General features: G+C 56.6%; 1 protein-coding gene across 2 annotated transcripts in view; it reads right to left on the bottom strand.

The window, feature by feature from the left end:
• The window catches only part of COL6A3 (collagen type VI alpha 3 chain), a 75523-nt gene that overhangs the window by 21960 nt on the left and 28424 nt on the right, over nt 1–25139 (bottom strand). For both annotated transcript variants that reach the window (XM_066344972.1, XM_066344971.1), the window contains 23 exons: nt 22720–23334; nt 21254–21853; nt 19822–20159; nt 18695–18773; nt 17580–17725; nt 15770–15862; nt 14523–14576; nt 13553–13624; nt 12783–12809; nt 12637–12681; nt 12463–12516; nt 11923–11985; nt 11271–11336; nt 10880–10933; nt 8430–8465; nt 7812–7874; nt 6965–7027; nt 5366–5428; nt 4451–4513; nt 2555–2605; nt 2328–2363; nt 1785–1847; nt 654–716 (listed from right to left, as the gene is read on the bottom strand). In XM_066344972.1, the coding sequence (XP_066201069.1) occupies nt 654–716; nt 1785–1847; nt 2328–2363; nt 2555–2605; nt 4451–4513; nt 5366–5428; nt 6965–7027; nt 7812–7874; nt 8430–8465; nt 10880–10933; nt 11271–11336; nt 11923–11985; nt 12463–12516; nt 12637–12681; nt 12783–12809; nt 13553–13624; nt 14523–14576; nt 15770–15862; nt 17580–17725; nt 18695–18773; nt 19822–20159; nt 21254–21853; nt 22720–23334 (2807 nt within the window). The remainder of the gene's footprint in view (nt 1–653; nt 717–1784; nt 1848–2327; nt 2364–2554; nt 2606–4450; nt 4514–5365; nt 5429–6964; nt 7028–7811; nt 7875–8429; nt 8466–10879; nt 10934–11270; nt 11337–11922; nt 11986–12462; nt 12517–12636; nt 12682–12782; nt 12810–13552; nt 13625–14522; nt 14577–15769; nt 15863–17579; nt 17726–18694; nt 18774–19821; nt 20160–21253; nt 21854–22719; nt 23335–25139) is intronic.

Below are 25139 nucleotides of genomic sequence, written 5' to 3' on the forward strand. Positions count from 1 at the left end.
ACCTTCTTCTCCAGGGTTCACCCCGTCTCAGTCCTGAATTAACCTTTTCTCTAAGGTGGGACTTTCCATTCCTGAGTTCTTGTCCCATTCTTCCTCGAACCTCATTACTTCCGGTGTCAGGAGACAGTAGAGGGGGAAGTTCAAGTAAGGAAACAAAGCAGCTAGTAATGAGGAGGTTTTTATGGGGAGGGGTACAGAGGGGCGCCCTCCAGGCTCAAGGCGGCCAGGAGAGGAACGGGTTCTGGTCACGAGTCAGTAGCTTGCTTTGCTAAGGGGGGTGGTACAGACCCAACGATGCAGTCCCCAAACCGAGGTCTGACCGTAACTGTCGTCCTCCCACAAGATGCAATCGAGAGCTACTGAGCTGTGGTCTCTTCTCTGCCCCCTATGCAAGCCTCAAACAAGGAAACCACAGCAGGGAATTACAGAAGGAAATTGCATCACGCCCTAGACGACAGTAGAGTGCCACGTGGTCGACAGCTCTTTTCCCCCTTGTGGCAGCAGGAGAAGAGTGGTTAAAAGCACACAAGCAAAAAGAAGAGCAGAGATGCAGCGCCCCTTCCCCGTGAGGAGGAGACGGTGGAGAGTTTTCAGGGACCCTGTGTAAGGCACCCAGCCCACGGGCAGCCGGATCGGAATCGGTTGGTACTTACAGGTGGTCCTGGGTAACCAGGGTCTCCCTTCTGTCCAGCTGCTCCCGGAGGTCCTGAATTTCCCTGCAAGGGACAGAACGAGCGCTGCTCAATTGTGGCGAAAGAAAGAAAATGCACAATGCCTGCAGCTGGAAAGGCTGGTAGAGGTGTTCTAACCCAGCGTCACCGCGAGAAAGGTCTCACTTTCTCGTGTCTCCAACGTCCCCACGTAGGGACAAGCAGCTTTCACAGAGCTGAGGTGTGCCTCCCCCTCCTACACTCTCCTGAAGGTTAAGAACCACCAGGGGAAGCTACCCGTGGATGCACAGGAAACCAGTAACTGACCGTGAGTGAGACCACTGTTTGGCGAGGTGACCGAGCCAATGTTTTTAAACCCCACCGTGAGTAGTAAGTCTAATTTGACCGTCTTCACTGAGCAGATTCACAGGACAGTTACAGTGATTTTTAACTATACTTTATGCTAAAAACAACTGTTGGGAAACTCTTCCCCGTCGAGATTCAGTGCAGTGTTAAGAGGGTGAGCAGACATCCACAGGAGAGGGTAATGCAGAAGGAAGGAGCAGTGGTGTGGGGAAGAGCCGTCCAGGCGGCGTGGGAGGCCAGGAGCCCGTGGTCTGAGCCCGGCTCGCCTCTGAGCCCGGGACCCTCATGAGCACGGCATGCACCCCACAGAACCCTCTGCTTCACCGTCCAGGCGGCGTGGGAGGCCAGGAGCCCGTGGTCTGAGCCCGGGACCCTCACGAGCACGGCATGCACCTCACAGAACCCTCTGCTTCACCGTCCGGTGGGCAAGACCAACTCTGACCACACAGACTTCTGACATTACTGCTTCTGACACTCGAGTCCCCTGGCGCCATGCTGGGAGTGGACCGTGGACCAGTGACCCTTGAGATGTGTTAGAGGGAGGGGCTTTTGGGGCCTCCCCATAAAAAACAAAACACACAGACACAGCCCCAGGGGGTCCTGAAAACTCTGGCCTCCAGGATTCCTTCCCTTGCGCCCCACACGACGGCCGGCCAGGTTGCAGGTGTGGGAAGATAATGTTCACAGAAGCGGGGAGAGCAGGAGGGTCCGGTCACCCTACCACGCGTGTCCTCGTTCCCGCTGCAGCCACGGCGCCGGCACACTCACCCTTCGGCCCCGGATGCCTTTGGGTCCTGCTGCACCCCCTCCGCCCGGTTCGCCAGAGGCACCCTGAGAAGAGAGCCAGGACGCGGCACGTGAAGCTCTGGAACGGAAGGTCGAGCCCACGGTGTCTGGTTGGGGGGCACCCGGACCTCACTTCCCAGGGCGGCCACCGGGCTAACTTTGACCGGCGTTTCCTCCGGGTCCCTAGTGCCTTGGTGCTGTTGGCAGACTCAGCCCTGGTTCACTGAACCAGTTATGAGAAGACCATGTGGACAGAGCATTTTAAGGTTTACAGAGTATTTTACGGCGGTGCCGTGTCATGCACCGTGACAAGTGCATGTCGTCACCTCCGTTTGCCAGATGAAGGAGCCTCTTAGAGAGAGTGGGGCCTTCCCCAAGGTCACTCGGTTCGTAAGTGGCTGACCCAAGACCAGAACCAAGTGACTCTCTCTGCAGCTCATGGACACACCAGACTCACCCTAAAACAATGGTGATGTTTTATTTTTTTGTGGGGTTTTTTTTTTTTACCACCAGAGGAATATTTACCTTCGGACCTGGGTACCCAGGAAATCCTCTTTCGCCCTAAAAAAAAAAAAAGATAAATAAATGACTTATGATTCGATCTCCCTTTCAATTCATCTAAAATAAATTAATCCCGGAGCAGAAAAATAATATACGCGTCCATCGCGTCATCACGAGACAAACGTTCCCGGCAGGACGGTGGGATTCTGAGCGGGGGTCCCCTGGACGCGCAGCACGGTGGGAGCACACACCTTTTTGCCCTTGCGCCCTTCACCGCCGATGCCGTCTCGCCCGTCATCTCCCTGATTGCGGAAAGAAAGCGTCACCGCGGGCCCGCCGTGCTGGGCACGCCGCACCCACCTCTGTCTACAGCCCTGAGCAGAGGGGCCCCGGGTCCCTGAAATGTTCCTGGATCGAAAAAGAGGTCCTGTTCCTGCCCCATCCTCCTCCAGGGGGTAAATCAGACCGTGTCTGTAGGAGGGTGGGCGTAAAGGACTCCTTCGGCCAGTGGTACTGGTGGACTGCCAACTTGAAGGATTACCACCAGCTGTTGGTAAAGACACCGGCCCTTGGAGATGGAATCAAAGATTCCTTGAACCTGGGAATCTTAAGAGTTAGAAGGACGCTGGAAGGTCAGTCACCCTGACTCTGTGCATCTGTGAGGCTTTGATTCTACTTCAGACCCAAACCCTCATTCAGACTCAGTCCCTCATTCCCTCCCCCGCGCCCCTTCCCACCACGCAGGTCATGCCCTGAGACTTCCTTCTTCCCAAACACCCCCTCGCGGGACTCTCCATCTGTCCCTGTCACCGTCTGTCTCACGGGGGCCTTTCAGAACTGGGCTCAGTTACTTCAAAAGCACCAGCAGAATTTGTGTGAAATGAGCGGCAATGTCTCTAAAACATACAGGGAACGTGCGGCTTAGCTCATTCACGGCTCTCAACGCGCATCAACAGCTAAAGAGCCACTGCCCTCCGGCAGATGGAAACAGAATCAGGAAGAGATTGTCTTCAATGGTTTGAAGACATTTTAAGTTTGATTTCCCCCGCCCCTCTGTTTTTGAAACAATGATGAACAAGAATGGATTTAAAAAAACAAAAACAAAAAAAAAAAACTTCAGGTAGCTGTAGAGAAGTGACGTACACAAGAAAAATATTTTAAAGCATTAGGCTTATAAGTCAGATCAACCCACTCGGTTTATATAGTTTTTAGGTTGACTGACTTAGTTTAGAAAAATTCCCAATGTTCTGTAGATTTTATTTTGTATAGAAATAGACCATATTTCCCCATGTATAAGATGCACCTTTTTTGGAAAAATTTGGGGTCTAAAAACTGGGTGCGTCTTATCCAGTGGTTGTAGACTTTTTTACTTGCATTTCCCACATTTTCGCGCTTGTTTTTGCGCTCATTGTTGAAGACACAGCTCATGGAAGGGAGTTTTGACAGTGATGAGGAGTGGTATAAATTTTATGATGAATAAAACTTGAGTTCAATAACTTTATGTAACTTTTTTTTTTTTTTCAAATTTCAGGCCTCAAAATTAAGGTGCTTCTGATACACGGGAGCATCTTATCCATGAGGAAATACAGTATCCTCCCAGATTATTGTGAGTGGGTAGTTAGATCATTTAAAATAACATTTAAAAAAAAAAAAAGAGGGAGTTATCAAGGTAATCGTTTCTATTCCTGGAATGTATCATTCAAAGGAAAGCGTTTTAATCTGGGCTGAGACCTCACCAAACCCAATTCCATTTTAACCCAAGGACCTCGATTTCTTTGCAGAAAAGCTCTGTCGCGTCAGCGCCCAAAGCACTCGTAAGACTGAAGACGAGGGTGTTTGGAGCTTCAGGAAGCCGACACTTTCAAATCACCCCTCCCCTCAAAAAACTATGGGAAAAACAAGTCTTTCCCCACTTGGCCTCTCCCAGTGAAACAAAGCGCATTCTGACATTCACTTGCTGACCTGAAGCTGCAGGTTTCACTCTTTCAGTCACGTCCCCATGATGGGAGAAGCACCTCTCATCTGACTTCTATTCAGGAGGAACCTAACTTGCCCCGAGAAAGGCGAGCCCAGCACGAGACCCCGTCTCCCCTCCCCGCGTCCTGGATGTATCGGCCGAGAGCCCCAGCCACGTGCTCTGATCTTACCGTCTCCCCGCGGGGCCCCCGGTTCCCGAGTCCTCCCTTCGGCCCCGGTTCTCCAGGCTCGCCCTGCGCAGGAGAAACAGAAGGCTGAGACCCCTGAGGGTCGAGACCCGGTGGGAAAGTGACTCCCAGCCCTGTCGTCCTAGGTGACGCCCATGCCAAGTTCACCTTCCAGATTTGATTAAAAATGGTTTCCTCGATTGCAAGGTTCATGAGTGAAGCCCTGAGAAAGAATCCTGGGGCGTGGGGGTGGGTAATGTTTGTTCTTTTCGTGACCGTGACAGAGAGAGAGAGAGAGAGAGAGAGAGAGAGAGAATCAAGAAAGAAGCCAGGAGAGTCCGTGGACACTGAATTCAACAAGAAGCATCATGAAAATTCGGGGTTCACAAGAACACATTCCTTTCGAAATGGTGACGATAAGTAGTGGCTTTTCTCCGGGCTTATAGCAAGCAGGTCCTCAGAGGGCCCTGGAGGAATGAGCGAGCTGCTGGCACTCAGACAGGCCAGGGCTCTTGGGTCAGCCTGATGCAGCCGGCAGAGCAGCTGTGCACCGCCAGGATCTGACCAGCGTGTGCCTGCGCCATCCTGAGGGTGTCTGATGCCCCGTCTGTCCTGATGGCTGTGAGCACGCTGAAGGGGGTCCCGCGCCACGGCCCAAGCAGGTCAGACCACCTGCAGCTGCGGGCGGGTCCCGGCTACAAGGAAGCCAGCCCACCCTCCAGGAAGGGACAGGGATCCTGCCAGCCAAGCGGACTCTCTCCAGGGGAGCCCAGGGTGGGAAAGACCAGAGGGGAGGCGAAAGGACATGCAAACTAAGCCGGTGGGCAATTTGGCAAATGAGGGAGGGGCCGCCTGGGAGCCACCCCGGGCTTGACCCCCCCCAGGAAACAGGCTCAGCCTTCCTTCATCATGACAAACCTTTCTTCCCAGGGGACCGGTTCTGCCGCGCTCTCCCGGGACGCCTGCGGTCCCTCCGCTCCCCTGGGGAAGGAGGAGAGGCATGTCAGTGAGATGCCCACCCTCCGAGCCTCGGTGTTCACATCCCACCTCTTCCCCGTGTCCCCGGAGGTCAGAGCTGCAGGACCCAGTGTCACACGCGGCGGCGCTGGAGACCCCAACCACAACCGTGCGGGCGGCTTGCGCGATCCAAAATACCGCCATGACGCCCAGGCTGGTTTGCACAAACGTCCGCCCGACGCAGTCTTCGGTGTGCACACTTATCCTGAGCCCCGAGTCGAGGACAAGCACCCAGCTTTCCTGTGACTTCTGTCCTGCTGCCTTGCCGCACCTCCGCAGTGACACCTGGGTGCACAGGTGTGGAGACCTGTGTGCACGTATCCGTTGAAGGGACGAAGGAATCGCTCTTCCTGCATGTGGCACCCAGGCGTCTGGAGCCCGGGAGTGACCCCCACAACCGTGGCAAGAACCCAGACGGCCACGGCTCTCCATCACTGGTAACGACGTCCAGCGCTCTGCCTCACCTCTGTTCCATCTTAAATGCTTGATGGATGGGAGCTAAATTAACCACTGGGAGGGAAGAAGCTTAAAAACTAGGTAAGATTTCAACTTCGTAGCAGATGTCCCCCCTTCCGCTGCGAGTGTGTCTGTGTCCTCAGGGAGCAATAGGCCGGTTCGTGCGTTGCCAGGGTTGAGTCATTGTTATTTTCTGTAACAAACGGCAGACGGCCCCCACAACCCCCTATGGTACAGGAGGGACCGCAGGTACGTGGGACGCCTGGTCCCCGCACGTCCGCTCGTCGTCCCTGACAGCCCAAGGATGTCGAATCTGCGGCCACAGCAGTTTTAAGGAACATTTTCCGTGCCGACCTTGAGCACAGAACATCCAGCTCCACAAGAATATCCAGCCAGCTTCAGGGCCGACCCCCAGGGCGCGACAGTGAGACGCTGTGTCATCGTCGGAGCGAGTCGGTAGATGAGTTAGAGTGCACGCAGTTCCGGGCCGTCAGGGCCGCCCCCCAGGGCGCGACAGTGAGACGCTGTGTCATCCTCGGAGCGAGTCGGTAGATGAGTTAGAGTGCACGCAGTTCCGGGCCGTCAGGGCCGCCCCCCAGGGCGCGACAGTGAGATGCTGTGTCATCCTCGGAGCGAGTCGGTAGATGAGTTAGAGTGCACGCAGTTCCGGGCCGTCAGGGCCGCCCCCCAGGGCGCGACAGTGAGACGCTGTGTCATCCTCGGAGCGAGTCGGTAGATGAGTTAGAGTGCACGCAGTTCCGGGCCGAGACCCTCGGGGGGCCAGGCACATCCTGCCTCCGCTGCCCTAAGCTGGGAGCAGCCCTGGGAGCCGGGAGGCCCCGCAGCACCAAGAAAACGGGGCTCTGACTTCCTCACACACACTGGCTGCGGGGACGGCGGTCGACCCAGGGTCTGTGTCAGCACAGAGCCGGGCGAGGGGGGAGGTCTGTCCTCAGCAACACCAGCCACGAAACCCCAGCCTGCTCGCCCCCCCACCCCGCTATCCACTTAGCCACCCAGAGGGGTGGGGTGAGACGGACTTACTCGAGGTCCAGAAATGCCTTGCTCACCCATCAGGCCCGGAGGACCGGTGGGACCAGCTGGACCCTGAAGGAGGAAAAGGCCCAGATCAGTGCTGTGTCCAGGTGACCAACGCTCCCGGAGGAAGCTCAGGATGACAGCCACGCCCTCCACAGAGCCAGAACCTCCCCCATGCGGCCAAAGAGGCCACCAGAGGCCACACTTCCAGCTCCGCTGTAGGAATAGCGGCCCCAGCACAGAACACAAATGTGAAGATAGGTTTTAGAAAACCCGAATCTGTTTGTACACCATGTTCACTGTGGCAATGTTCACAGCCTCCAAACGGTGGAAACTACCTACCCGAGTGTCCGTCGACCCATGAGCGGATAAGTAAGCTATGGGTCTAGCCACACAATGGAATATTATGCAGCCGTGAACATGACCGAAGCCCTATACATTCTACAGCACGGAGAACCTCAAAAACATGACGCTAAGTGAAAGAAGCCAGGCACCAAAGGCCACCTGCTCAAATGATTGCATTTATCTGAAACGTCCAAAACAGGCAAAGCCATAAAGACAGACAGGAAAGGAGCTGGGGGCGGGGGAAGGGGAGATGAGGAGTGACTGTATAACGGGGGCAGGGGTCTCTGTGGGGGATGATGAACATGTTCTGCAACTGAACGGAGGGCATGGCTGAGCAACACCGTGAATGGACTACATGCCCCAGAACTGTTCACTTCAAACGATCGATGCTGTGTTCAATCTTGTAAAGTTGACTGTCACCTTCGTTTTTAAAAACAATACCAGAGTGTCTGGGGAAACAGCACAAGGCACGCAATCCGCCCCCCATCGTGCCCCCCGGGATACTGACCTGCGCACCTCTGGTCCCCTGCTCGCCCGGGGAGCCCGGCTGGCCCGGACCACCCTTGTTGCCCTAGAAAGAAGAGACAAGATGCAGGGAGGGGTTGTGGGGGGGGGTTCATCCCAACGTCAGCTCTCTGTTGTGCAGTCACGTCCGGACGAGGGGGCTGGGGAACTGTCCCAGCTCTACGAGGGGCGGGGCAATCAAAGCCGCTGACTGGCTAACGCCGGGGTGAGACCTTTAACACGCTGGACTAGCACCACTGTTTCCTCCTCCGGCCTCACCCGTTCTGCAGAATGGCTTTGGGAAATAAGTATGTCCTCTCACCCAAACTGGCACAGCACAGGTGAGAAGGCTGACACTCCCAGACGCGGTGACTCGCTCATGACCAAATAAGAGGGCACATTGTGGACGAGAGGTGCCCTGGAACTGTCCCCTCGACCTTTCTCCCCTCCAACCCCCTCCCCGCCCTGTCCCCACAGCTAATCATTGTCACCAGTCTGTTAGGAGAAGCTGAATTTAGGGACATGGCTGCTGACTGAGCCGCAGGACATGAGGACAGTCCCCAGGAGGGCACGGTGAACACCAGTGTGACCGCAGAGAAGAGGCACCGACGCTGAGGCTTACCTTAGCTCCCGCGGGTCCCCTTCGGCCGTAACCGCCCTGTGGGAGGAGTCACACCAACAGTGAGGACTCGCAGAACGGAGCCCGGGAGCTCTGTGCGACTCCCCCGGACCCCCGCACAGTCACCCGCCACCCACTGTGAGCCGGACCCTGTCAGCCCTGAGAAAGACAGACACCCTCCCGCCTGCCTCATCCCGGCCAAGTCTGCTCCTCGGCTGCCCCGTTCTGTCACCCAAACGGAAGTTTTGAGAATTGCTCCGGGCCGCCAAGCCAAACAAGGATGCCCTCCCTGCTCGCACCGTCCCAGCCGACGTCAAATAAGGCGTGTGAAACGGGAAGGTCGAGCTGTCTGTTTTCCTACCCGTTTTCCCAACTGTAGGGAGAAGCCATGAAATGTGTTCACTATAATGGAAGGAAGTCCCAGACTCTCCAAGCCCCGTGGGCCAAACACAACGCGTCCTCAGCTGAGTAAGTATCCGAGCGCGCCCACGTGGACCTGGACGCCCAGGGAAGAGCTTCACCGGGGTTCACGTCTTGGCCGCGGTTCACGTCTTGGCCGCGTAACCCCTCCATGCTCCAGAGGTGACCCCAGCGCACAGAGACGTGGGCTCGCTGCCCCAGTAATCCCCCGATTCCCATGTTGCCGTGCCCCCCCCCACACTTGGGTGGAAAGGTATGGGATGGGGACCCGTGAATGTCCCAGATACATCTGTGCCAGGTTGGAGCTGGTGTTTTGGAGACGATTAACAACCAGCGGCCACTGGGCTCGGCTCATTGCTGCATCAACCCAAGGACCACACTCTCCACTCCCAACAGCCCGGCCCAGGGAGCTCCTGGGGTGATCACTCTGCTATCATGCACCATGGTGGCAGCTTCTGTAATGGAAGACCGTGGCCTCCTTCCATGGACGACACACGGACAGGTGGGGGAAGGGCCTGGTCATTCCTGCACAGAGTAACAACCGGCTGGCCCCTCCTAGAGGAGACAGCCTAGAGGGTGGCCAGCGGCCACCAGGGCTCAGTGATTCGTGGCTCCGGCCAGAAGTGGCCTGTGGAGGCTCTGAAGGGGTTGACGTGAGGAGGTAGGTAGCCCAGCAGAAGGACACACAGTCGGGTCCCTAGGGAAGGAGGAGGCCATTGCTCCAGGCCGCACTCTGCCGCAGAGGAGACCCCCGAGCCCACGAGAGCCTTCACCTAGGTTCCCAGGTGCGCACAGAATTCAGAGGAATGGATCTTGTGCAAGGCTGCAGTTCAGGAGAACAGCGGCAGCCCCGCCCACAGCGCGAGCTGCGCCGCACGTGATCAACAGTCCCGCCCACAGCCCGTGATCAACAGCCCCGCCCACAGACCCAACCGCACTGCACGTTTAAACAGTCCGGCCTCTCCTCGCTGCTCTGCCCTGATAGAGCTCACAGCATCATTCACGAGTGACACTCAGAACTTTGAAGGCGGCACTTCCAAATAGTGAGCCTTCGTCTGCGTTTTAAAAGAGAAACTATGCCCACGGCCTCTCCCATGATGACGGAGGGACGAGAGTCAACTCTTGTAAAAATGCCCTCATGTCGGTGTGCTCCCTCCAAAGCCTCACCAGGGACTGTCGCTGCCCCTGGGGAACAACAGCTGAGGGTGGCCCGTTCTTGGCCGCACAACCCCAGCCGGTTTCTGAGCAGAGACCGGGTCCTGGGCACCCACCAGCATCCTGAACTGCCTGCCCCCCACCCCCCCACCAGCCCCAAGGATCAGATTCCAGACCACGCTTCCCATGCGAGGGACCGACTTCTCCGAGCTCCCAGTTCCCCTGGGCCCCGGACGCTGTCCAATGACCCCCACACCCCTTTGCCTTTCGGTACCAACTCATCAACAAGCACGCAAAGGCTGAATGAGCTACTCTGCAGCCGACGTTCCTGAAATGTCTGAAAAAGCTGTTGCAAGAGGCAGTTCCCTAGGAAACGGAACTTAGTTTCATTGCTGGAGTTCCCACAGTGTGTACACACACACACACACACACACACACGCACACACACCGCCAGCCATAAAACCAACACTGAGTACAGGACCCCATCAGCCGTCCTGGCCCGTGTTCCTGCACTTCCCCCCGGATTCATGTTTCATTTGGATTTTTAAAATATTTCATGGGATAAAAATGGGCCAAATGTTTGAAAGCAGTCAAGACAGTCCTTTCAAAAGTGTCTGTCTGTTCAGTATGATTTTGGGGAGGAGAAGGGCTGGCTGGGGGAAGGAAAAGAGATGGGTCCCTGGAGCAGATGGAGCGAATGAGAGATTTCTCTAAGCAGCAAGACTTGGGTGACTCTAGTTCCAGAAATCCCCTGGCGTTCCCCGGAAAGAAGTGGCCCAGGCACTGGTGCCCCGGGCACTGTCTGGGGTTTAAGGCGGTGCTTGTGAACAGCTAACACGGGGGTGGGGGAGCCCACCACCGCTCTAAGGGGCACTCACGTCCTTCCCAGGATCTCCGGGCCTTCCAGGCGCCCCGTCTCTCCCAGGGAGACCCTGGTGTGGGAAAGAAAATTGGCATAAGATTCCCATCTTCAGAGAAAAACGTCAAACTCCGCAGCAGCGCCCAAGACACCACGGGCAACGGAAACGGGATCAATACCCAGAAGGAGGCGGGACACCGTGTGCACGGACACCCCACGCTCAGGTGGCGCGGCCCCACCCGCACAAGCCTCAGGCTCGACCAGCCCTTTCCGTAAACATCGAAGGGGCCCAGCTCTGCAGAGCAGAAGCCCCCTGGGAAGGGTTGCTTCCATTCCCCCACAGAGAGTCCCTTCAAGGACTGTCTCTCTGGCCCTCAGCTCAGGGAGCGTAGGATTGTGGGGCATCGTACCATGGGCCCGATGTCTCCGATTTCTCCTTTCGGTCCCCTCTGCTGGCTGTCCCGTCCTGAGTCACCCTGAAAACAACACAGGTCGGCAGGAATGAGCCACGTGGGCAGGAAGAGAACACCTGACGTTTGCTTTATAGGAAAAGACAAGCGTGTGCAGCTTTTCTTGCCTCTCTCTTTATAAAGCCTGTAAGGAAATGACCGTCACCTGGCCAGCCATTTGTCCTCCAGGCCAGGACGAGGCGACAGTGGGGGCCCAGGGCACCGTCCTCCCTGGGGCTAAGAGTGTTTGGCCACCCCTACAGTCAGGGCCAGTGGGGGCAGGAAGGATGCCATCTGAACGGGACTGGCAGAGAGACTTCCGTCCACGTCCCCAGTAATATTTTTCCCTGACCTCCCAGCCCCGCTGGATTTAAGTGTCCTGAGACCACATTCTAGGAACACGTCCCAGGTCTGCATGTGACAGGACTTGCAGCTAGAGAGCCAACCCATCCCCAGAACCCCAAAACTGAAAGAAAAGAACAAGTCGTGTATTTTTATCAACACGTCTTAAAGCCACGGCAAAAGTGAAACTCTCCCTTTCGACCCTCTCTTCCCACAACCCTCCTCCCAGACTCGGATGTCACGGGGTCGATCGATCAGGAATTCTTCTTACCGGGTCACCTCGAATTCCAACATCTCCTCTTTCTCCTTTGTCCCCTTTAGGACCTTTGTCACCCTGAACCAAAAAAGAAAAAAAAGAAAAAGAAAAGAAGTGGAGACTTAACGTTCCATATCATTGCAACATTGTGTCTCTCCTTTAAAACCACGTTTTTCAGCTCATACATCTTACATAGACCAACATTAGGCATGTACTCATTTGCTAGGAAGGTAAAGTTACTTCCAAATATTTCTGATTTGTTCAGGCTACCCACAGATATTTACTGGGGACCTGTCTACCCTGTGCAGACACTGGGATTTATTTACTACACAAACTCTGTCTCTGCCCTAAGGGGACACCGTCTCCAAACAAAACAATATGATGTCATCTGTCACCACTGCACGGAGACAGAGGGAATGCCAAGGGTGAGCCCCCAGAGGAGGTCAGGGAAGGCTGCCTGGAGGAAGCAGTCTTAACACACATAAGTAAAAGAAACAGTCCCTAGATGAAATGTCTACAGTTTTCTCATCATAGCAACAGTGGACAGGCACCTACCCTTCTCCCGGGACTGCCTTTCTCCCCAGAAGAACCGGACAATCCTTTGTCTCCCTGCCAAAGACAATGATAACATGTCATTCCCGGGGCTGTCACCACCACAGACTGTGCACCGGTCCCCGGGACCCTCAGGACCAAGGGCTCTCAGGGCTCAGAGTGTGTGAGGTCACTTACGTCTTCACCGTCAAGACCGTCGAGTCCGATCTCCCCCAGCTCACCCTGTGAGGGGGACAAGACAGACAGGTGAGCGCGCAAGCCCTCCAGACCCAGGAGAAGCGAGAGATCCCGGGAACGTCTTCAACACAGAAGGAAAAACCTACCTTCTCGCCCGGGAACCCGCGGGAGCCCTAGAAAGGAAAGGGGGAGAGGAGACGTGAGCTCCTTCCTGGAGGCTGGCTCCTCAGCCACAGACGAGGGCTGCCCCCCCAGCCCCACTCGAAGGCCGCAGCTGCCGAAAATTCCCTATTAGAGATTTCTTTGTTTGGCCCGCCCCTCTCACCATCACAGGGAGATCATAGAGCCAGTTTTCCTGGACCTGAGCCCCGTGGGTGGTTTTGGCTCCCTGGGCGGGAGCGGCAGCCCATAAAGCCAGGGGCCAGGCTGCAAGGCCCGTCTGTGAGTGTCTGCAGCGTGGTGGCCCTTCCCTTCGGGCACCGAGGGAGAGAGTCGGCCAGCCCTGGCATCCGAGTATTTCATATGGAGGGCCGGCGAGTCCTCCCTTGCTCCCCCACCTCCCTGGCTCCTCTCGGGGTCCTGGGCACCGGTCTTCTCTCCACCCTGGCCCATGTCCTTCCTCTCTGTCCTCATGATGGTTTTTTTGGCAACTTCCTGTTTCCATAGGAAACTATTTCTGCATTCTCGGGCTCCCTTCCCAGGGCAGCCAGCGCCCCTGAACCCACCAGACTGTGGGCCCCTTCCCAGGCCAGGCCGGGCTGTCTGTCGAACGCTGAGCGCAGAGAGGCGGGGGGCCGTCCTCCCCCAGGGGCACTTGGAGAAGCTGGCCACTCGTGCACGTGACGCTGACACCCCCGCCCCCTTGGGCTGGCTCTGTGGTCACACACACACACACACACACACACACACACTGTACCTTTATCCCCCTCTGGCCAGGGCAGCCCTGGAAACCTTGAGTGCCGTTCACGCCGGGCGGACCCCGTTCACCCTGTCAAGGGAGACAAAGGCATGTTGCAGGTTGGAGCTCCTCGTCACCCCGTCTCCCCGGGGTCGGCAGCTCTGTGAAAGGCATGCCTCAGAAAGCAGGTTTACCGCCAGGGGTGCTGAGGGAGCCAGGCGGAGTCCCCGGCGTCCCTGTCCCCCAGGCCCAGGGCACGGCATCCCCGGAGGGAGGGTTTGGGAGGGGACCTCTTGGGGGGCTGAGGTGAGCGGGTGTCTGGGCACCAGGTCTGGGCGGGAGCCGGGCCCCCACGGAGAATGCTCGGTCGGACTGCTCCTCCGTGTGGTCCCCTGGTTCCCAGCTCTCCAAGGAGGCTGTGCCCATCCCTGATGCTGGCACCACCCGCTGAAACCCTGGGAACTCACCTCCTCCCTGTGGGACCCTGGAACCCCAAGGCGGGGTGTTCTAGCGTCTCAAAGCCTTGCAGAGCATGTCTGTCCCGGGTTCCACTTCCCGACGAGCTACCCACCCTCCGCTGGACCCTGATCATCCCAAGTTTCCCCGGGGACTCTTCCTGAAACGCGTTACCCTGACGACAGCCTGAGGCCCCCCCTGCACCCCGGTCCCGCTCACTCCCATCCCCGCTTGGGTCTCTAACTCAGCAGACACTGAACGGACCAGATCCGGTGGCCCCCTCTCTCAGAGGCCGCTGACCCCTCCCCGAGGGACAGAAGGAGTAAGAGTCCCCTCCCCTTGGCATGCCGAGGGCAGCGGACTGCACTCTGCCCTGTAGAAAATCTGGGTAAAGGTTTTGAGGAAGTCGCGAATTAATCTTTGCCCCGTGGGAGAGTCGCCGGAAACGGAGCCGATTTTTAACTCCACCATTCAATCCCAACAGGAAACGGGGAGGGAATAACAAGGTAAGGAACAGAACAAGTTCACTTACGGGTCCGCCCTCGTCACCGGGGTAACCGCGGTAGCCATCTTCCCCGGGAATGCCCTGAAACAAAGCAGATGGGTTCCTGGGTCATTAAACCCACGGGTTTGGGGAGGTTTTTTCTTTTTTTCACTTTTTTTTGCTGTTGTTGTTGTTGATGATGTTCTATATTTAAGCATCTTCCTGACCCCTTCCATGTGGTAGAGAGGTGATGCTAAGATTTAGCACGGCTTTGGGGGTTCCCTTGAACTTGACCGGTGTCTCCTCACGACTGACTGCCGTGCAGGTATTTTATTCCTCCTATCAGGATCCTGAAGGCTCCCAATCAACATAGACGTCCCGCCTCCTCCCTCTAATTCAGAGGCAGAGGCTGAGCGTCCCTGCGGCCCACGCACCCGCCCGCCCTCCCGCGGTGAGCCGTGGTCTGGGACGCCCGCGGGCTCCCTGCCGCCCACCCACCCGCCCGCCCTCCCGCGGTGAGCCGTGGTCTGGGACTCCCGCAGGCTCCCTGCGGCCCACCCACCTGCCCGCCCTCCCCCGGTGAGCCGTGGTCTGGGACGCCCGCGGGCTCCCTGCCGCCCACCCACCCGCCCGCCCTCCCGCGGTGAGCTGTGGGCTGGGGCTCCCGCGGGCTCCCTGCCGCCCTCCCGCGGTGAGCCGTGGTCTGGGACTCCCGCGGGCTCCCTGCCGCCCACCCACCCGCCCGTCCTCCCCCGGTGAGCCGTGGTCTGGGACTCCCGCAGGCTCCCTGCCGCCCACCCACCCGCCCGCCCTCCCGCGGTGAGCCGTGGTCTGGGACTCCCGCGGGCTCCCTGCCGCCCACCCACCCGCCTGTCCTCCCCCGGTGAGCTGTGGGCTGGGGCTCCCGCGGGCTCCCTGCCGCCCACCCACCCGCCCGTCCTCCCCCGGTGAGCTGTGGGCTGGGACTCTGCGGTGAGCCGTGGTCTGGGACTCCCGCAGGCTCCCTGCGGCCCACCCACCTGCCCGCCCTCCCCGGTGAGCCGTGGTCTGGGACTCCCGTGGGCTTTCACGTTCATTCCCGCGGCATGAAGAGCCAGTGTGTGAAGGAACACATCCTCTCCTGCCCGGGGATGGGGAGGAGGGAGTGGACATTCGGACACGAGCCTGCTCCTAGGATCTTCCGTCCTACACCGTGGAGGCCCCCTGCCCCCTCAGTCTCCATCTCCAGCCAGGGGAACGGCGGGCTTCTGCCGAAACCCAGCCCCAGGGGCGAGAGCAGGGCAGCGCGGCCCTACCTTCGGCCCGATGCTGCCGATGGGTCCGCGGTCTCCCCTTTGCCCGGAGCATTTGCAGGGCACCCCGCAGCAAGCCTTCTCAGCAATGTTGTCCTGCCAAGAGTGAAAAAAATAAAAGTTGAAGTTTTCATAAATGCCTGCGAGAAGAGGAAGTCCCTCCCACGTGGCGTTCACTCAAAGACGGGCCTCGTGGCTTCGCCATCAGGACGGGGGAGGGAGAAAAGCTGAGAACATCAAGTGACTGTTCCTCCCAATGGGAGGTGACCGTCCTCTCCTGGGGGGGGGGGCTGTCCTTCTTTTGTAAGTTACGTCCTCCCTCGAAAAGTGTCCTCCTACAGGTCCTCCTTTTTGACATTGGAAGACTCATCTGTGAATGTACGTATTCGATCGATGCAGAGCCGATCCATTGCCTGTGATGTGACGTATCTGTATCTTTTTCTTATAATGATTATTAAAAATTAATAGGCATGTAAGCATAATTACAATATAAAATATTGCAAATGTTTTTATTACGCATTTATCATATGATAGTGTGTTATTGTTGCAACGAATAAAATGTTTCTTTTCTTTACGATATTGTTTTCTTCCATTTATTTTTGTCCTCCTTTTCATTGTGAAAAAGTTGGTCACCTTACAATGGCACCTCAGCTGGGGCCTTATTTCTAGAAGCTTCCAACAGAGAGAGGCAAGTTTCAAGTGTTAAGCCTCGCGTATGGGCTTTTAAGCTCCACGGAGTCAAACCCAGCACACAAATGGCAGACGGTCAGCTCAGAAGGCGGGGCCACATGCCCCCTTTTCCAGAACTGCTGCTCAGGCCCTGGACCCCGGCGCCCGCCCGCAGGTGGACTTGGGCGTGGCCTGGTGGGGCAGACACAGCGGACCCTGCCTCCCAGCCACGAGCGCCACAACTCGGGGCCACCAGTGCCCCCACGGCGCAGCACACACCTTGATATTCCCTTCCCTCCCCTGCCTCTGACCTGGCGTGGGAAAGTGCACGCCCAAAGCGCCTTTCCACCCGCCAAACTCACGGAGGTCAAGTGCGTTTCCTGACGGTGGCTCCCTAGAGTTCCCACTCCGCCCGCCTCCCAGATTCATCTCCTAACTCAACATCTTTCCAACCAACCGTTTCAAAGCCCTAATTCCAGGGCAAGGAAGAAGGCAGAGAGCAGGAGGGAGGCCGTGCCCGTTCACCCCACAGTCCACCGCCGCCACCGCCGAAGGACCTCGGAGCGGACCGCCGGGCCCGACTCTCCCGAGAGCCTCCCCCAGCCCCCGCCAACGCTCCCGCTGAGCGAGGCTGGACCCGTGGAGGGCCACGGAGGAGCCTCCGTTGGCTCCACAGGAAACGCGAAGGGAGGGTACTGAAAGCACTTCCCCACCCCCCCCACCCCCCAAAAAAGGTCTTCCTCTCCCTGCTTCTTTTTATGATCGTCATGGAGGCTTCCCAGCGCCACAAACATCATTTCTGTTTGGGCACCGTCCGCCTGCACATGCTGCCTTCCCGGCGATCTCATGAATGAGAAGACGCGCGCTGCAGGGCGTGGAGGAAACGCTCAGGGGAGGACGCCGGCAGGTCCGGGGACCCGCTTCCCGGGCCGTCTCTCCAGCTCTGAGGTCTGACCTGGGACAGCAGCAGGGCGGGCCCCCAAGTGCAGCAGCAGCAGCAGAGGGGCCACATTGGCCACCACCCGGAGGCTCCTCGCCCCGGGGCCTGGCAATAAGTGACTCCATTTTCTTGAGAAGCAGAAATGGCGGTCTCTAAACTGGTTTGGGGAGGAGGGGGGCAGGCTGGAGACACAGAAACGCTCACCAGCTGCTCGGCCAGCTCGTAGTCCAGGTCCAGCAGGTTGAGCCGCAGGGGCCTGTTGTACGTGAAGCCTCGCCCGAACTCCAACTGCATCAGCTGCTCCAAGTTGGCCACGCGTTCCAGGCCCACCAGGATCAGGGCTCGGACACCTGCACGGGGAGGCATGTTCCCTCAGGCTCGCGGGGGCCCTGGAGAGCCACGGCCCCTTTTGTTTGTTTGTTTGTTTGTTTGTTTGTTTGTTTAAAGAAATCTTCAGTATGTCCTTTGGCCTTGAACTGAAACCTGTGTGATCGAGCTGGCTGGCCACCCTGCCGAGCTGACATCCTGGAACTCTTGAAAGCTCAGAAATGAAACCGGTGACTAGCAATACGGGCGGGGGCCCTACGAAGTGCCTTCGCACATGAATCCCCACACTCCGGTCCTGCCTCACCCAGGTAGGCTGTGGAGAGAATGAAGGGACCACACCTCCCCCCTCCCCCAAATCGGATAAGAGCGACCTCTTCTCCACGGCTCAGGGAAAACGAGCAGCACACACACTGTCCTCGTGATCAGACTTATGCCTCCATAACCTTTCTCCTCAGCCCTCCGGAGCCAGCAGCCACGCTGCGGCAGACGGCGCTCCCCCGTCCCCGTCCCGAAGCCGCGGACAGACGGAGATGGCATCTGGTGACAGGCACCGCCACTTACCCAGTCACCTTACGTTTGGGAAGAGTGCTTTCATTTACTGCACGTGAGAGCGCATGCTTATTTAGTGTTGTCGTGTCCTTGAGCAGGGATCACTGACAATATGGCAACATTTTTTTTGGCCGCGAAATTAATTCCTAGTGTATGTGACGTCGCTTCAGTGAGTCCAATTATTTTTACTTTCTTTGGCCAAAGGCATCCTGCCTTCTGGATGTTGAATGAGCCTGAGAACCCCGCGGGGCCCATGCCAAGACTGGGTCGGTGCTACACACAGGGCACCCTGGGAAGCCCCACCCCGTGGCCCCTCAGTGGGCGACAGACAGAGAGCCCAGGCGTCCCGGGGGACCCCGTAAGCGATTCCTTTCTGTCCAGCGGAGCAGGGCGCCTGCCTCCCCCACGGCTTCGTCTCGCCATCAGGAAGCCCCAGGACCTACCTTCTTGCCGAAGCTCGTCCGACGCCCTTTGTAAATCTCCCAGGTCGCCATCGACCCCGTCCGTAAAATGAATGACCACCTGGCAGGAAAAGAATGAGTCAAACGCCAGCCGAGACTACAGAGAAGCATCCCGGGTTCTGGGAAGGGAGCTTCGCCGGTTCGAACGCCCCTCCCGCATCATCTTAACCGCTGGGGAAACTGAAGGCCAAGGTGGAGACACCCTCACCCCGTGTTCCTAGCTCCCCGCTCTCGTGCGATGAGTCAGGTGGACAATGTATGGGCGCGCTGCAGGGCTTGATTTATTCAAAAACACAAGCAACAACGAAAATAAAAAGTTATCTCACTCTCCTGTGTATGTGACGTCGTTTCTGGAAATAGTACGTGTGTGTGTGTGTGCGTGTGCATGTGCACGTGTGAACACATACTAAATACATGTGTAGGTACAGAGAGGGAGAAGTATGAATAGGGAACGGAACTATTTAACAGGGAGGACTGTAAACCTGGGATCATCACAAATTCAACTCATTCAAGCTTAATTACTGATTTCCAAGATTTTCTTTTTCAATTTTAAGTAAAACTATTTAGTAGAAGAAGAAAGACGGCCCTGGCCGGTTGGCTCAGCGGTAGAGCATCGGCCTGGCGTGCAGGAGTCCCGGGTTCGATTCCCAGCCAGGGCACACAGGAGAAGCGCCCATCTGCTTCTCCACCCCTCCCCCTCTCCTTCCTCTCTGTCTCTCTCTTCCCCTCCCGCAGCCAAGGCTCCATTGGAGCAAAGATGGCCCGGGCGCTGAGGACGTCTCTGTGTCCTCTGCCTCAGGCGCTAGAATGGCTCTGGATGCAACAGAGCGACGCCCCCTGGTGGGCATGCCGGGTGGATCCCGGTCGGGCGCATGCGGGAGTCTGTCTGACTGCCTCCCTGTTTTCAGCTTCGGAAAAATTAAAAAAATAAAAAAAGAAGAAAGACTGCATTTCAGAATATTACAGCGGGTTGAGTGAAGAGCTGTCACACACAGGCACTAACCAGCCCCGGGAAAGGTAAAGAGTGTTACGGAACACCAAGGTATCCCTCCTGACCGGCCACGTCCAGGAATTGCACAGGACACCGGACCAGGGGACGCCCTGCCCACCTTCACACTGTCCGGCGAGGACTGCCTGAACTTGGTCTGATAAGCCTTCAGCGTGTCCGCAGTGAGGACGTAGGGGTGCTGGCCACGCATGTTCCGGAACTTCTCAAACAGCTCCGGCTGGTACTCGGCAAAGTCGAAGGCCTCCACGGGGCCCGAGGGCGTGCTGGCCACCACGGACACCCGCACGGTGGGCATCTGGCCGCCGCTGCAGCTGAGTCTTTGCATCTGGCTGATTCTGTTCAGGATGATGTCCACCTTGGACTCGAGGGCCTTCTGAGCCACAAAGACGTTCTGATCTCTCGAGCCATCAAAGCCCAGAATCACATCCACGTTACAGGCTGCCAGGGAGGAAAGCGTGTGATTTAAGGGGAGCTGCGGAAATGAGCTCAGCCTACAGGCACAGCCCTGGGACACGGACCGGGGTGTCAGGCTCGGGGGCAAAAGGAGATCTTCTGTGGCTGTTCTTGGGGAAGCAACTCGAGCTGCCTCGCTCACAGGGAGAGCTGGTGCTGACTGTTAGAAACTGACACTGCAGCCATTTTGATATGTTTGCTTTTGCCCTGACGGGTTGGCTCAGCTGTAGAGTGTTAGTTAGCCTGGCATGTGGAAGTCCCGGGTTCAATTCTCAGTCAGGGCACACAGGAGAAGAGACCATCTGCTTCTTCACCCTTCCCTTTTCTGCTTCTCTTTCTCTCTTTCCTTCTCTCTCTCTCACACACACTCTCTTCCCCTCTTACAGCCATGGCTTGAATGGTTCAAGCAAGTTGGGCCCCGAGTGCTGAGGATGGCTCCATGACCTCGCCTCAGGTGCTAAAAATAGCTTGGCTGCTAAGCAACAGAGCAATGCTCCAGATGGGCAGAACATCAGCCCAAGATGGGGATTGTCGTGTGGATCCTGGTCAGGACATATGCAGCAGTCTGTCTCTCTGACTTCCTGCCTCTCATTTTATTTTAAAAAAAAATGAAAACAAAAAAAATACGTTTGCTTTTTTTCATACTAGTAATCAGTTTTGGTGCAACATACAATTGTTGTTCAGATGCCTCCCTGTTCGCACTTTAAACTAAACACACTTGAGAGCTCAGATACTCTGATCTTCTACACTCAATTAAATAAACTTGTAAACAGAAACAGGGATCAATAAGTCTGAATTATTTAGGGGATGAAAGAATAGGAAGAAGAAGTACATCTGGTAAGAGCAAGAAAGACAGGTGTCCATGCTTATCCTGGAAGAACATCGGATAACTGGCGAAGTGACCACCAGGACTCAACCCGCCGGGACACGAGTGAATGTCTGAAGTAACCAAGTGCTCACGGATTCTGCAGGCCAGTCTGGGGGCTCTAGATAACCAAGTCCCCCCCCCCGCCCCTTGCCCCGTGCACATCCCCACAGCAACAAGGCAGGACTGGAAACAAGCCCGCAAAGGGGAGTACCTTTGGCCACGTCGGTCACCCCCGGACACAAGGTTTCGTGCATGGCGCCATCCAGGGTCTCCAGGACTTGCTCCTTCAGCTCCGACAGCTCCTGGACGTTCCCCACGCGGAAGGCCGTGGCGCTGTTGGAGGCGATCTTCCCGACCTCGGCGGAGTCGATGCTCCCCACGCCCACGGCGAACACCTTGATGCCCCTCTGGGTGAGCGCCAGGCTGGCGTCCTGAGCCTCCTCGACGGGCTTGCCCCCCATAATCACGAACGCGATCTGCGGGACCCGCTGGTCCTGGCGGCTGCCCGCCTCCGGCACGAAGTGGTTCAGCCGCAGGTGCTCCAGGCCCACCTTGGTGTTGGCGTGTCTCCCCCCTTTGTACACCACCTTGTTGATGGCGTCGATGACCTGCTGCTTGGTGGAGAAGTCCTTCAGGAAGAACTCGTCGGTGGGGTCGGAGTTGAACTGGACCAGCCCCACCTGGATGGAGTCGCCCTCCCCGTACACCGTGTCCACGATCTCCGACACGAAGTGCAGCACCTCCTGGAAACTGTTCCTCTGGAAGTTGATGGAACCGTCCAACAGGAACACGATGTCTGCTTTCTTTTTATCTAAAAGGAACCCGCATGAAAATGAAGAGAACTTCGGATTCCACGCCCACACACACTAATATACGAACTATAAATCAGAACGATTGAAGGAAGGCGTTCCTGTAACTTATTCACAGTGAACACCTTGGCTCTCTAGCCGACGCCTCTCTGGTTTCCGAATCCACAGCCCTCAACGGGTGATGCTAAAAACCAGATCAATGATCAATCATTGAAACCAAAAGGAAAGGAGCGTGTGGACTCCGGGGGGCTGAGTCTCGGTTATCCCACACAGAACAGTAACTCCACCCCGGATACAATGGTCCACGACCTCGGGGGTTCTAGGTCAACCCTTTCCTCTGGTCAAAAGTAAAGGGTGACATCTGGCAAGAGTCAGGGGACACGTGCCAGAGGCCAAGCAAGGACAGGCTGGCGGGAACAGGTTAGAAAATGGGAAGCAGACCCCATGTGCCTTTGGAGGGTTGCCGAGAGCTTTGTGGGACCCCGCTGAGAGCCAGTGGCACGTGGGCTAATTTCTGAATTATATCAAGTGGCCAAGACCAGAGTAGAGAGGGTCAGGGATTGGCCAACTTCAGTGATGCCATCCTACTCTGAGAGCCCACGGTTATCGCTCAAAGCAGCTTCATAGACCCTCGCCACGGGCCTGCGTGAGCTTCACGGAAGAATCCGTGACCCTATGCTTTCTGGGATATGTTTCCTTCTCCAAGTTTCAACTAAATTATTATTCCGGTATTTAGTTTCTAATGGCATCTGTAGCCACAACCTTCTGAAAGGTTGAGATGAAAATTATTCAAACGAATGCCAGTTACTTTTTTTTTTTTTTTCAACTGAAAGTCCCAGCCTGTAATCGTGGGTCTCACAGCTCCTACCTGTGGACGGAGGGGAAGGGATGTCCACCCCCGGAGGTGCAGGGGTGATCCAGGAGGGTCCAAACGAGTTCATGACCCTCTCCTCGAGGGTGGGGAGGTCCCTGAGCTCCCGCACGGTGAAGACCAGCCGGGGGTTGTTCGTGATGGTCTGCAGCTCCGCTCGGTCGGCGTTCTGGTCCCCGACCCCTAAGCTGACGATCCCCGAGGAGCGCAGCACCTGGGCAAACCTGGAGACGTCGTCCTGGGACTTCCCGCCCAGCAGGAGAACCAGGTGCTGGGGCACGCCGTCTTCTATGCGGCTCCCGGCGGACTTGACGAAGAGGTTCTTGGCCACAAACCCCAGAGCTTCGCCCGTGTTCAGCGGGGACCCCCCTTTGAACCTCAGGCGGCGGATGGCTTCGATCACGGCGGCCTGGGACTTGTAGGACTTCAGGTAGAATTCGGGGAAGACCTTGTTGCTGAACTGCGCCACCCCGATCCTCACTTTGTTGGGGCCGATGTTGAGCCTCCGGACCAGCCGGATGATGAAGTCTCGAGTGTGCGCCAGGCCGTCAGACCTCACGGCGTCGGAGCTGTCGATGAGGAAGACGATGTCGGCGGCCTCGCTCTCCACAGCTGGGGACGAAAGGGACAGAGGAGCCGAGCTCAGGGCCCGACGAGGAGCCATCTGTTTCTGTCTGCGCTGGTTTCTGAGTGTTTTTCTGAACGCTGCCTCACATTACGCCGCACTTAGCGTGAACACGATAATCTGAGTCATGCGTGTTTAACTCTTGGGCTTTTTTTTTTTTTTTTTTAATGAATCATTAAAATTGGGCCTTTTTCACCCAATGTGAAATAGTGTAAGTTCTCCAAAACTTTCTGAATTCACACAAGTTTGATTCTGGCTTGGTGGTCAGAGTTCTAACTAATTTGTAAAAATAAAAGCAGTATCTAGAAACAAACCCTGGAAACCATACTCTACAGCAGGCGTCCCCAAACTACGGCCCGCGGGCCGCATGTGGCCCCCTGAGGCCATTTATCCGGCCCCCGCCGCACCTCCGGAAGGGGCACCTCTTTCACTGGTGGTCAGTGAGAGGAGCACTGTATGTGGCGGCCCTCCAACGGTCTGAGGAACAGTGAACTGGCCCCCTGTGTAAAAAGTTTGGGGACCCCTGCTCTACAGGCTTGTAAACTGTTACAACTGGAAGGAACCGAAATCATCCAGACCAATGTCTCCGTTGCACAAAAAGAGAGAGACAGTGGAGGCCAGAAGTCCTCTCGTCCTCCAGGGCCACCACTTCGCTACTGCACACCCAGATGAGCCCAGCGGTCTCCCAAAGGGTCACCCGGGTGTTAACGTCATAGAATTTCCTTTGACTCACCTATATCTCTAGTGTTTATACAAAGTTTTTTTTATTTTCTTTTACTTTTCTTTTCTTTTTTCTTTTTATTTTTTGACAGAGAGATAGAGACAGAGAGAGGAACAGACAGACAGGAAGGGAGAGAGATGAGAAGCACCAACTCATAGTTGCGGCACCATAGATGTTCATCGATTGCTTTCTCATAGGTGCCTTGACTGGGGGCTACAGCAGAGCAAATGACCCCTTGCTCCAGCCAGAGACCTTGGGCTCCAGCCAGAGACCTTGGGCTTAAGCCAGCGACCATGGGGTCCTGCCTATGATCCCACGCTCAAGCCAGCGACCCCACACTCAAGCCGGATAAAGCGCCTGCTCAAGCCGGCGACCTCGAGGTTTCAAACCTGGGTCGTCTGTGTCCCAGTCTGACTCTCTATCCACTGCACCCCTGCCTGGTCAGAACAAAGATTTTTACTTTCAATATTACCCCTCACATTTCTTTACGTGAGTCCACTGTTTAGCTATACCATCTATCAAGCAGTCCTGTTTCCCTCTGCGTTAGAACCCTAGGGTCTCCTTGGGCGCCATGCATCAAACGGCTCCTACGTCTCCTCTCAACAAATCCAACTTGTCTTCTGCTTCGTACGTAAGTCGCCGGGCCGCTCAGCATGGAACCAGCATGGCCGACGCTAAGCGCGTGGCGGAACTGAACCCCAGACCCAGAGGCGTGGAGAGGCTGCCCCCCACTCTGTGCGGCCGGGCTTTGGGTTCTCCTGGGGAACAGCAAAGACCCCCGAGAACACCAACATCAGAGAAGGTGCCCGGTGACCATGACGGGTCAAAACAAGAACAAGGGCATGCTCTCATCATATGTGAACATGGACACGAGGCCGAGGGAGAGGACCCGGCACCCTTCTCTCCCGGCAACGAGGAGTGACCATCGCTTTCTCGGACAGTTACGGCTTCAGCCGTAAGGTTGAGCAAAATGCCCCACCGTAGAATTACTTGTATTTTCTTGGCAACAACTGATCCGAGCGAAGTCCCATTTCCGGAGGCTTTCCCCGGGGTCACCCACCACAGGCTCAG

Source organism: Saccopteryx leptura, chromosome 7, assembly GCF_036850995.1.
Source record: "Saccopteryx leptura isolate mSacLep1 chromosome 7, mSacLep1_pri_phased_curated, whole genome shotgun sequence".
Taxonomy (NCBI): domain Eukaryota; kingdom Metazoa; phylum Chordata; class Mammalia; order Chiroptera; family Emballonuridae; genus Saccopteryx; species Saccopteryx leptura.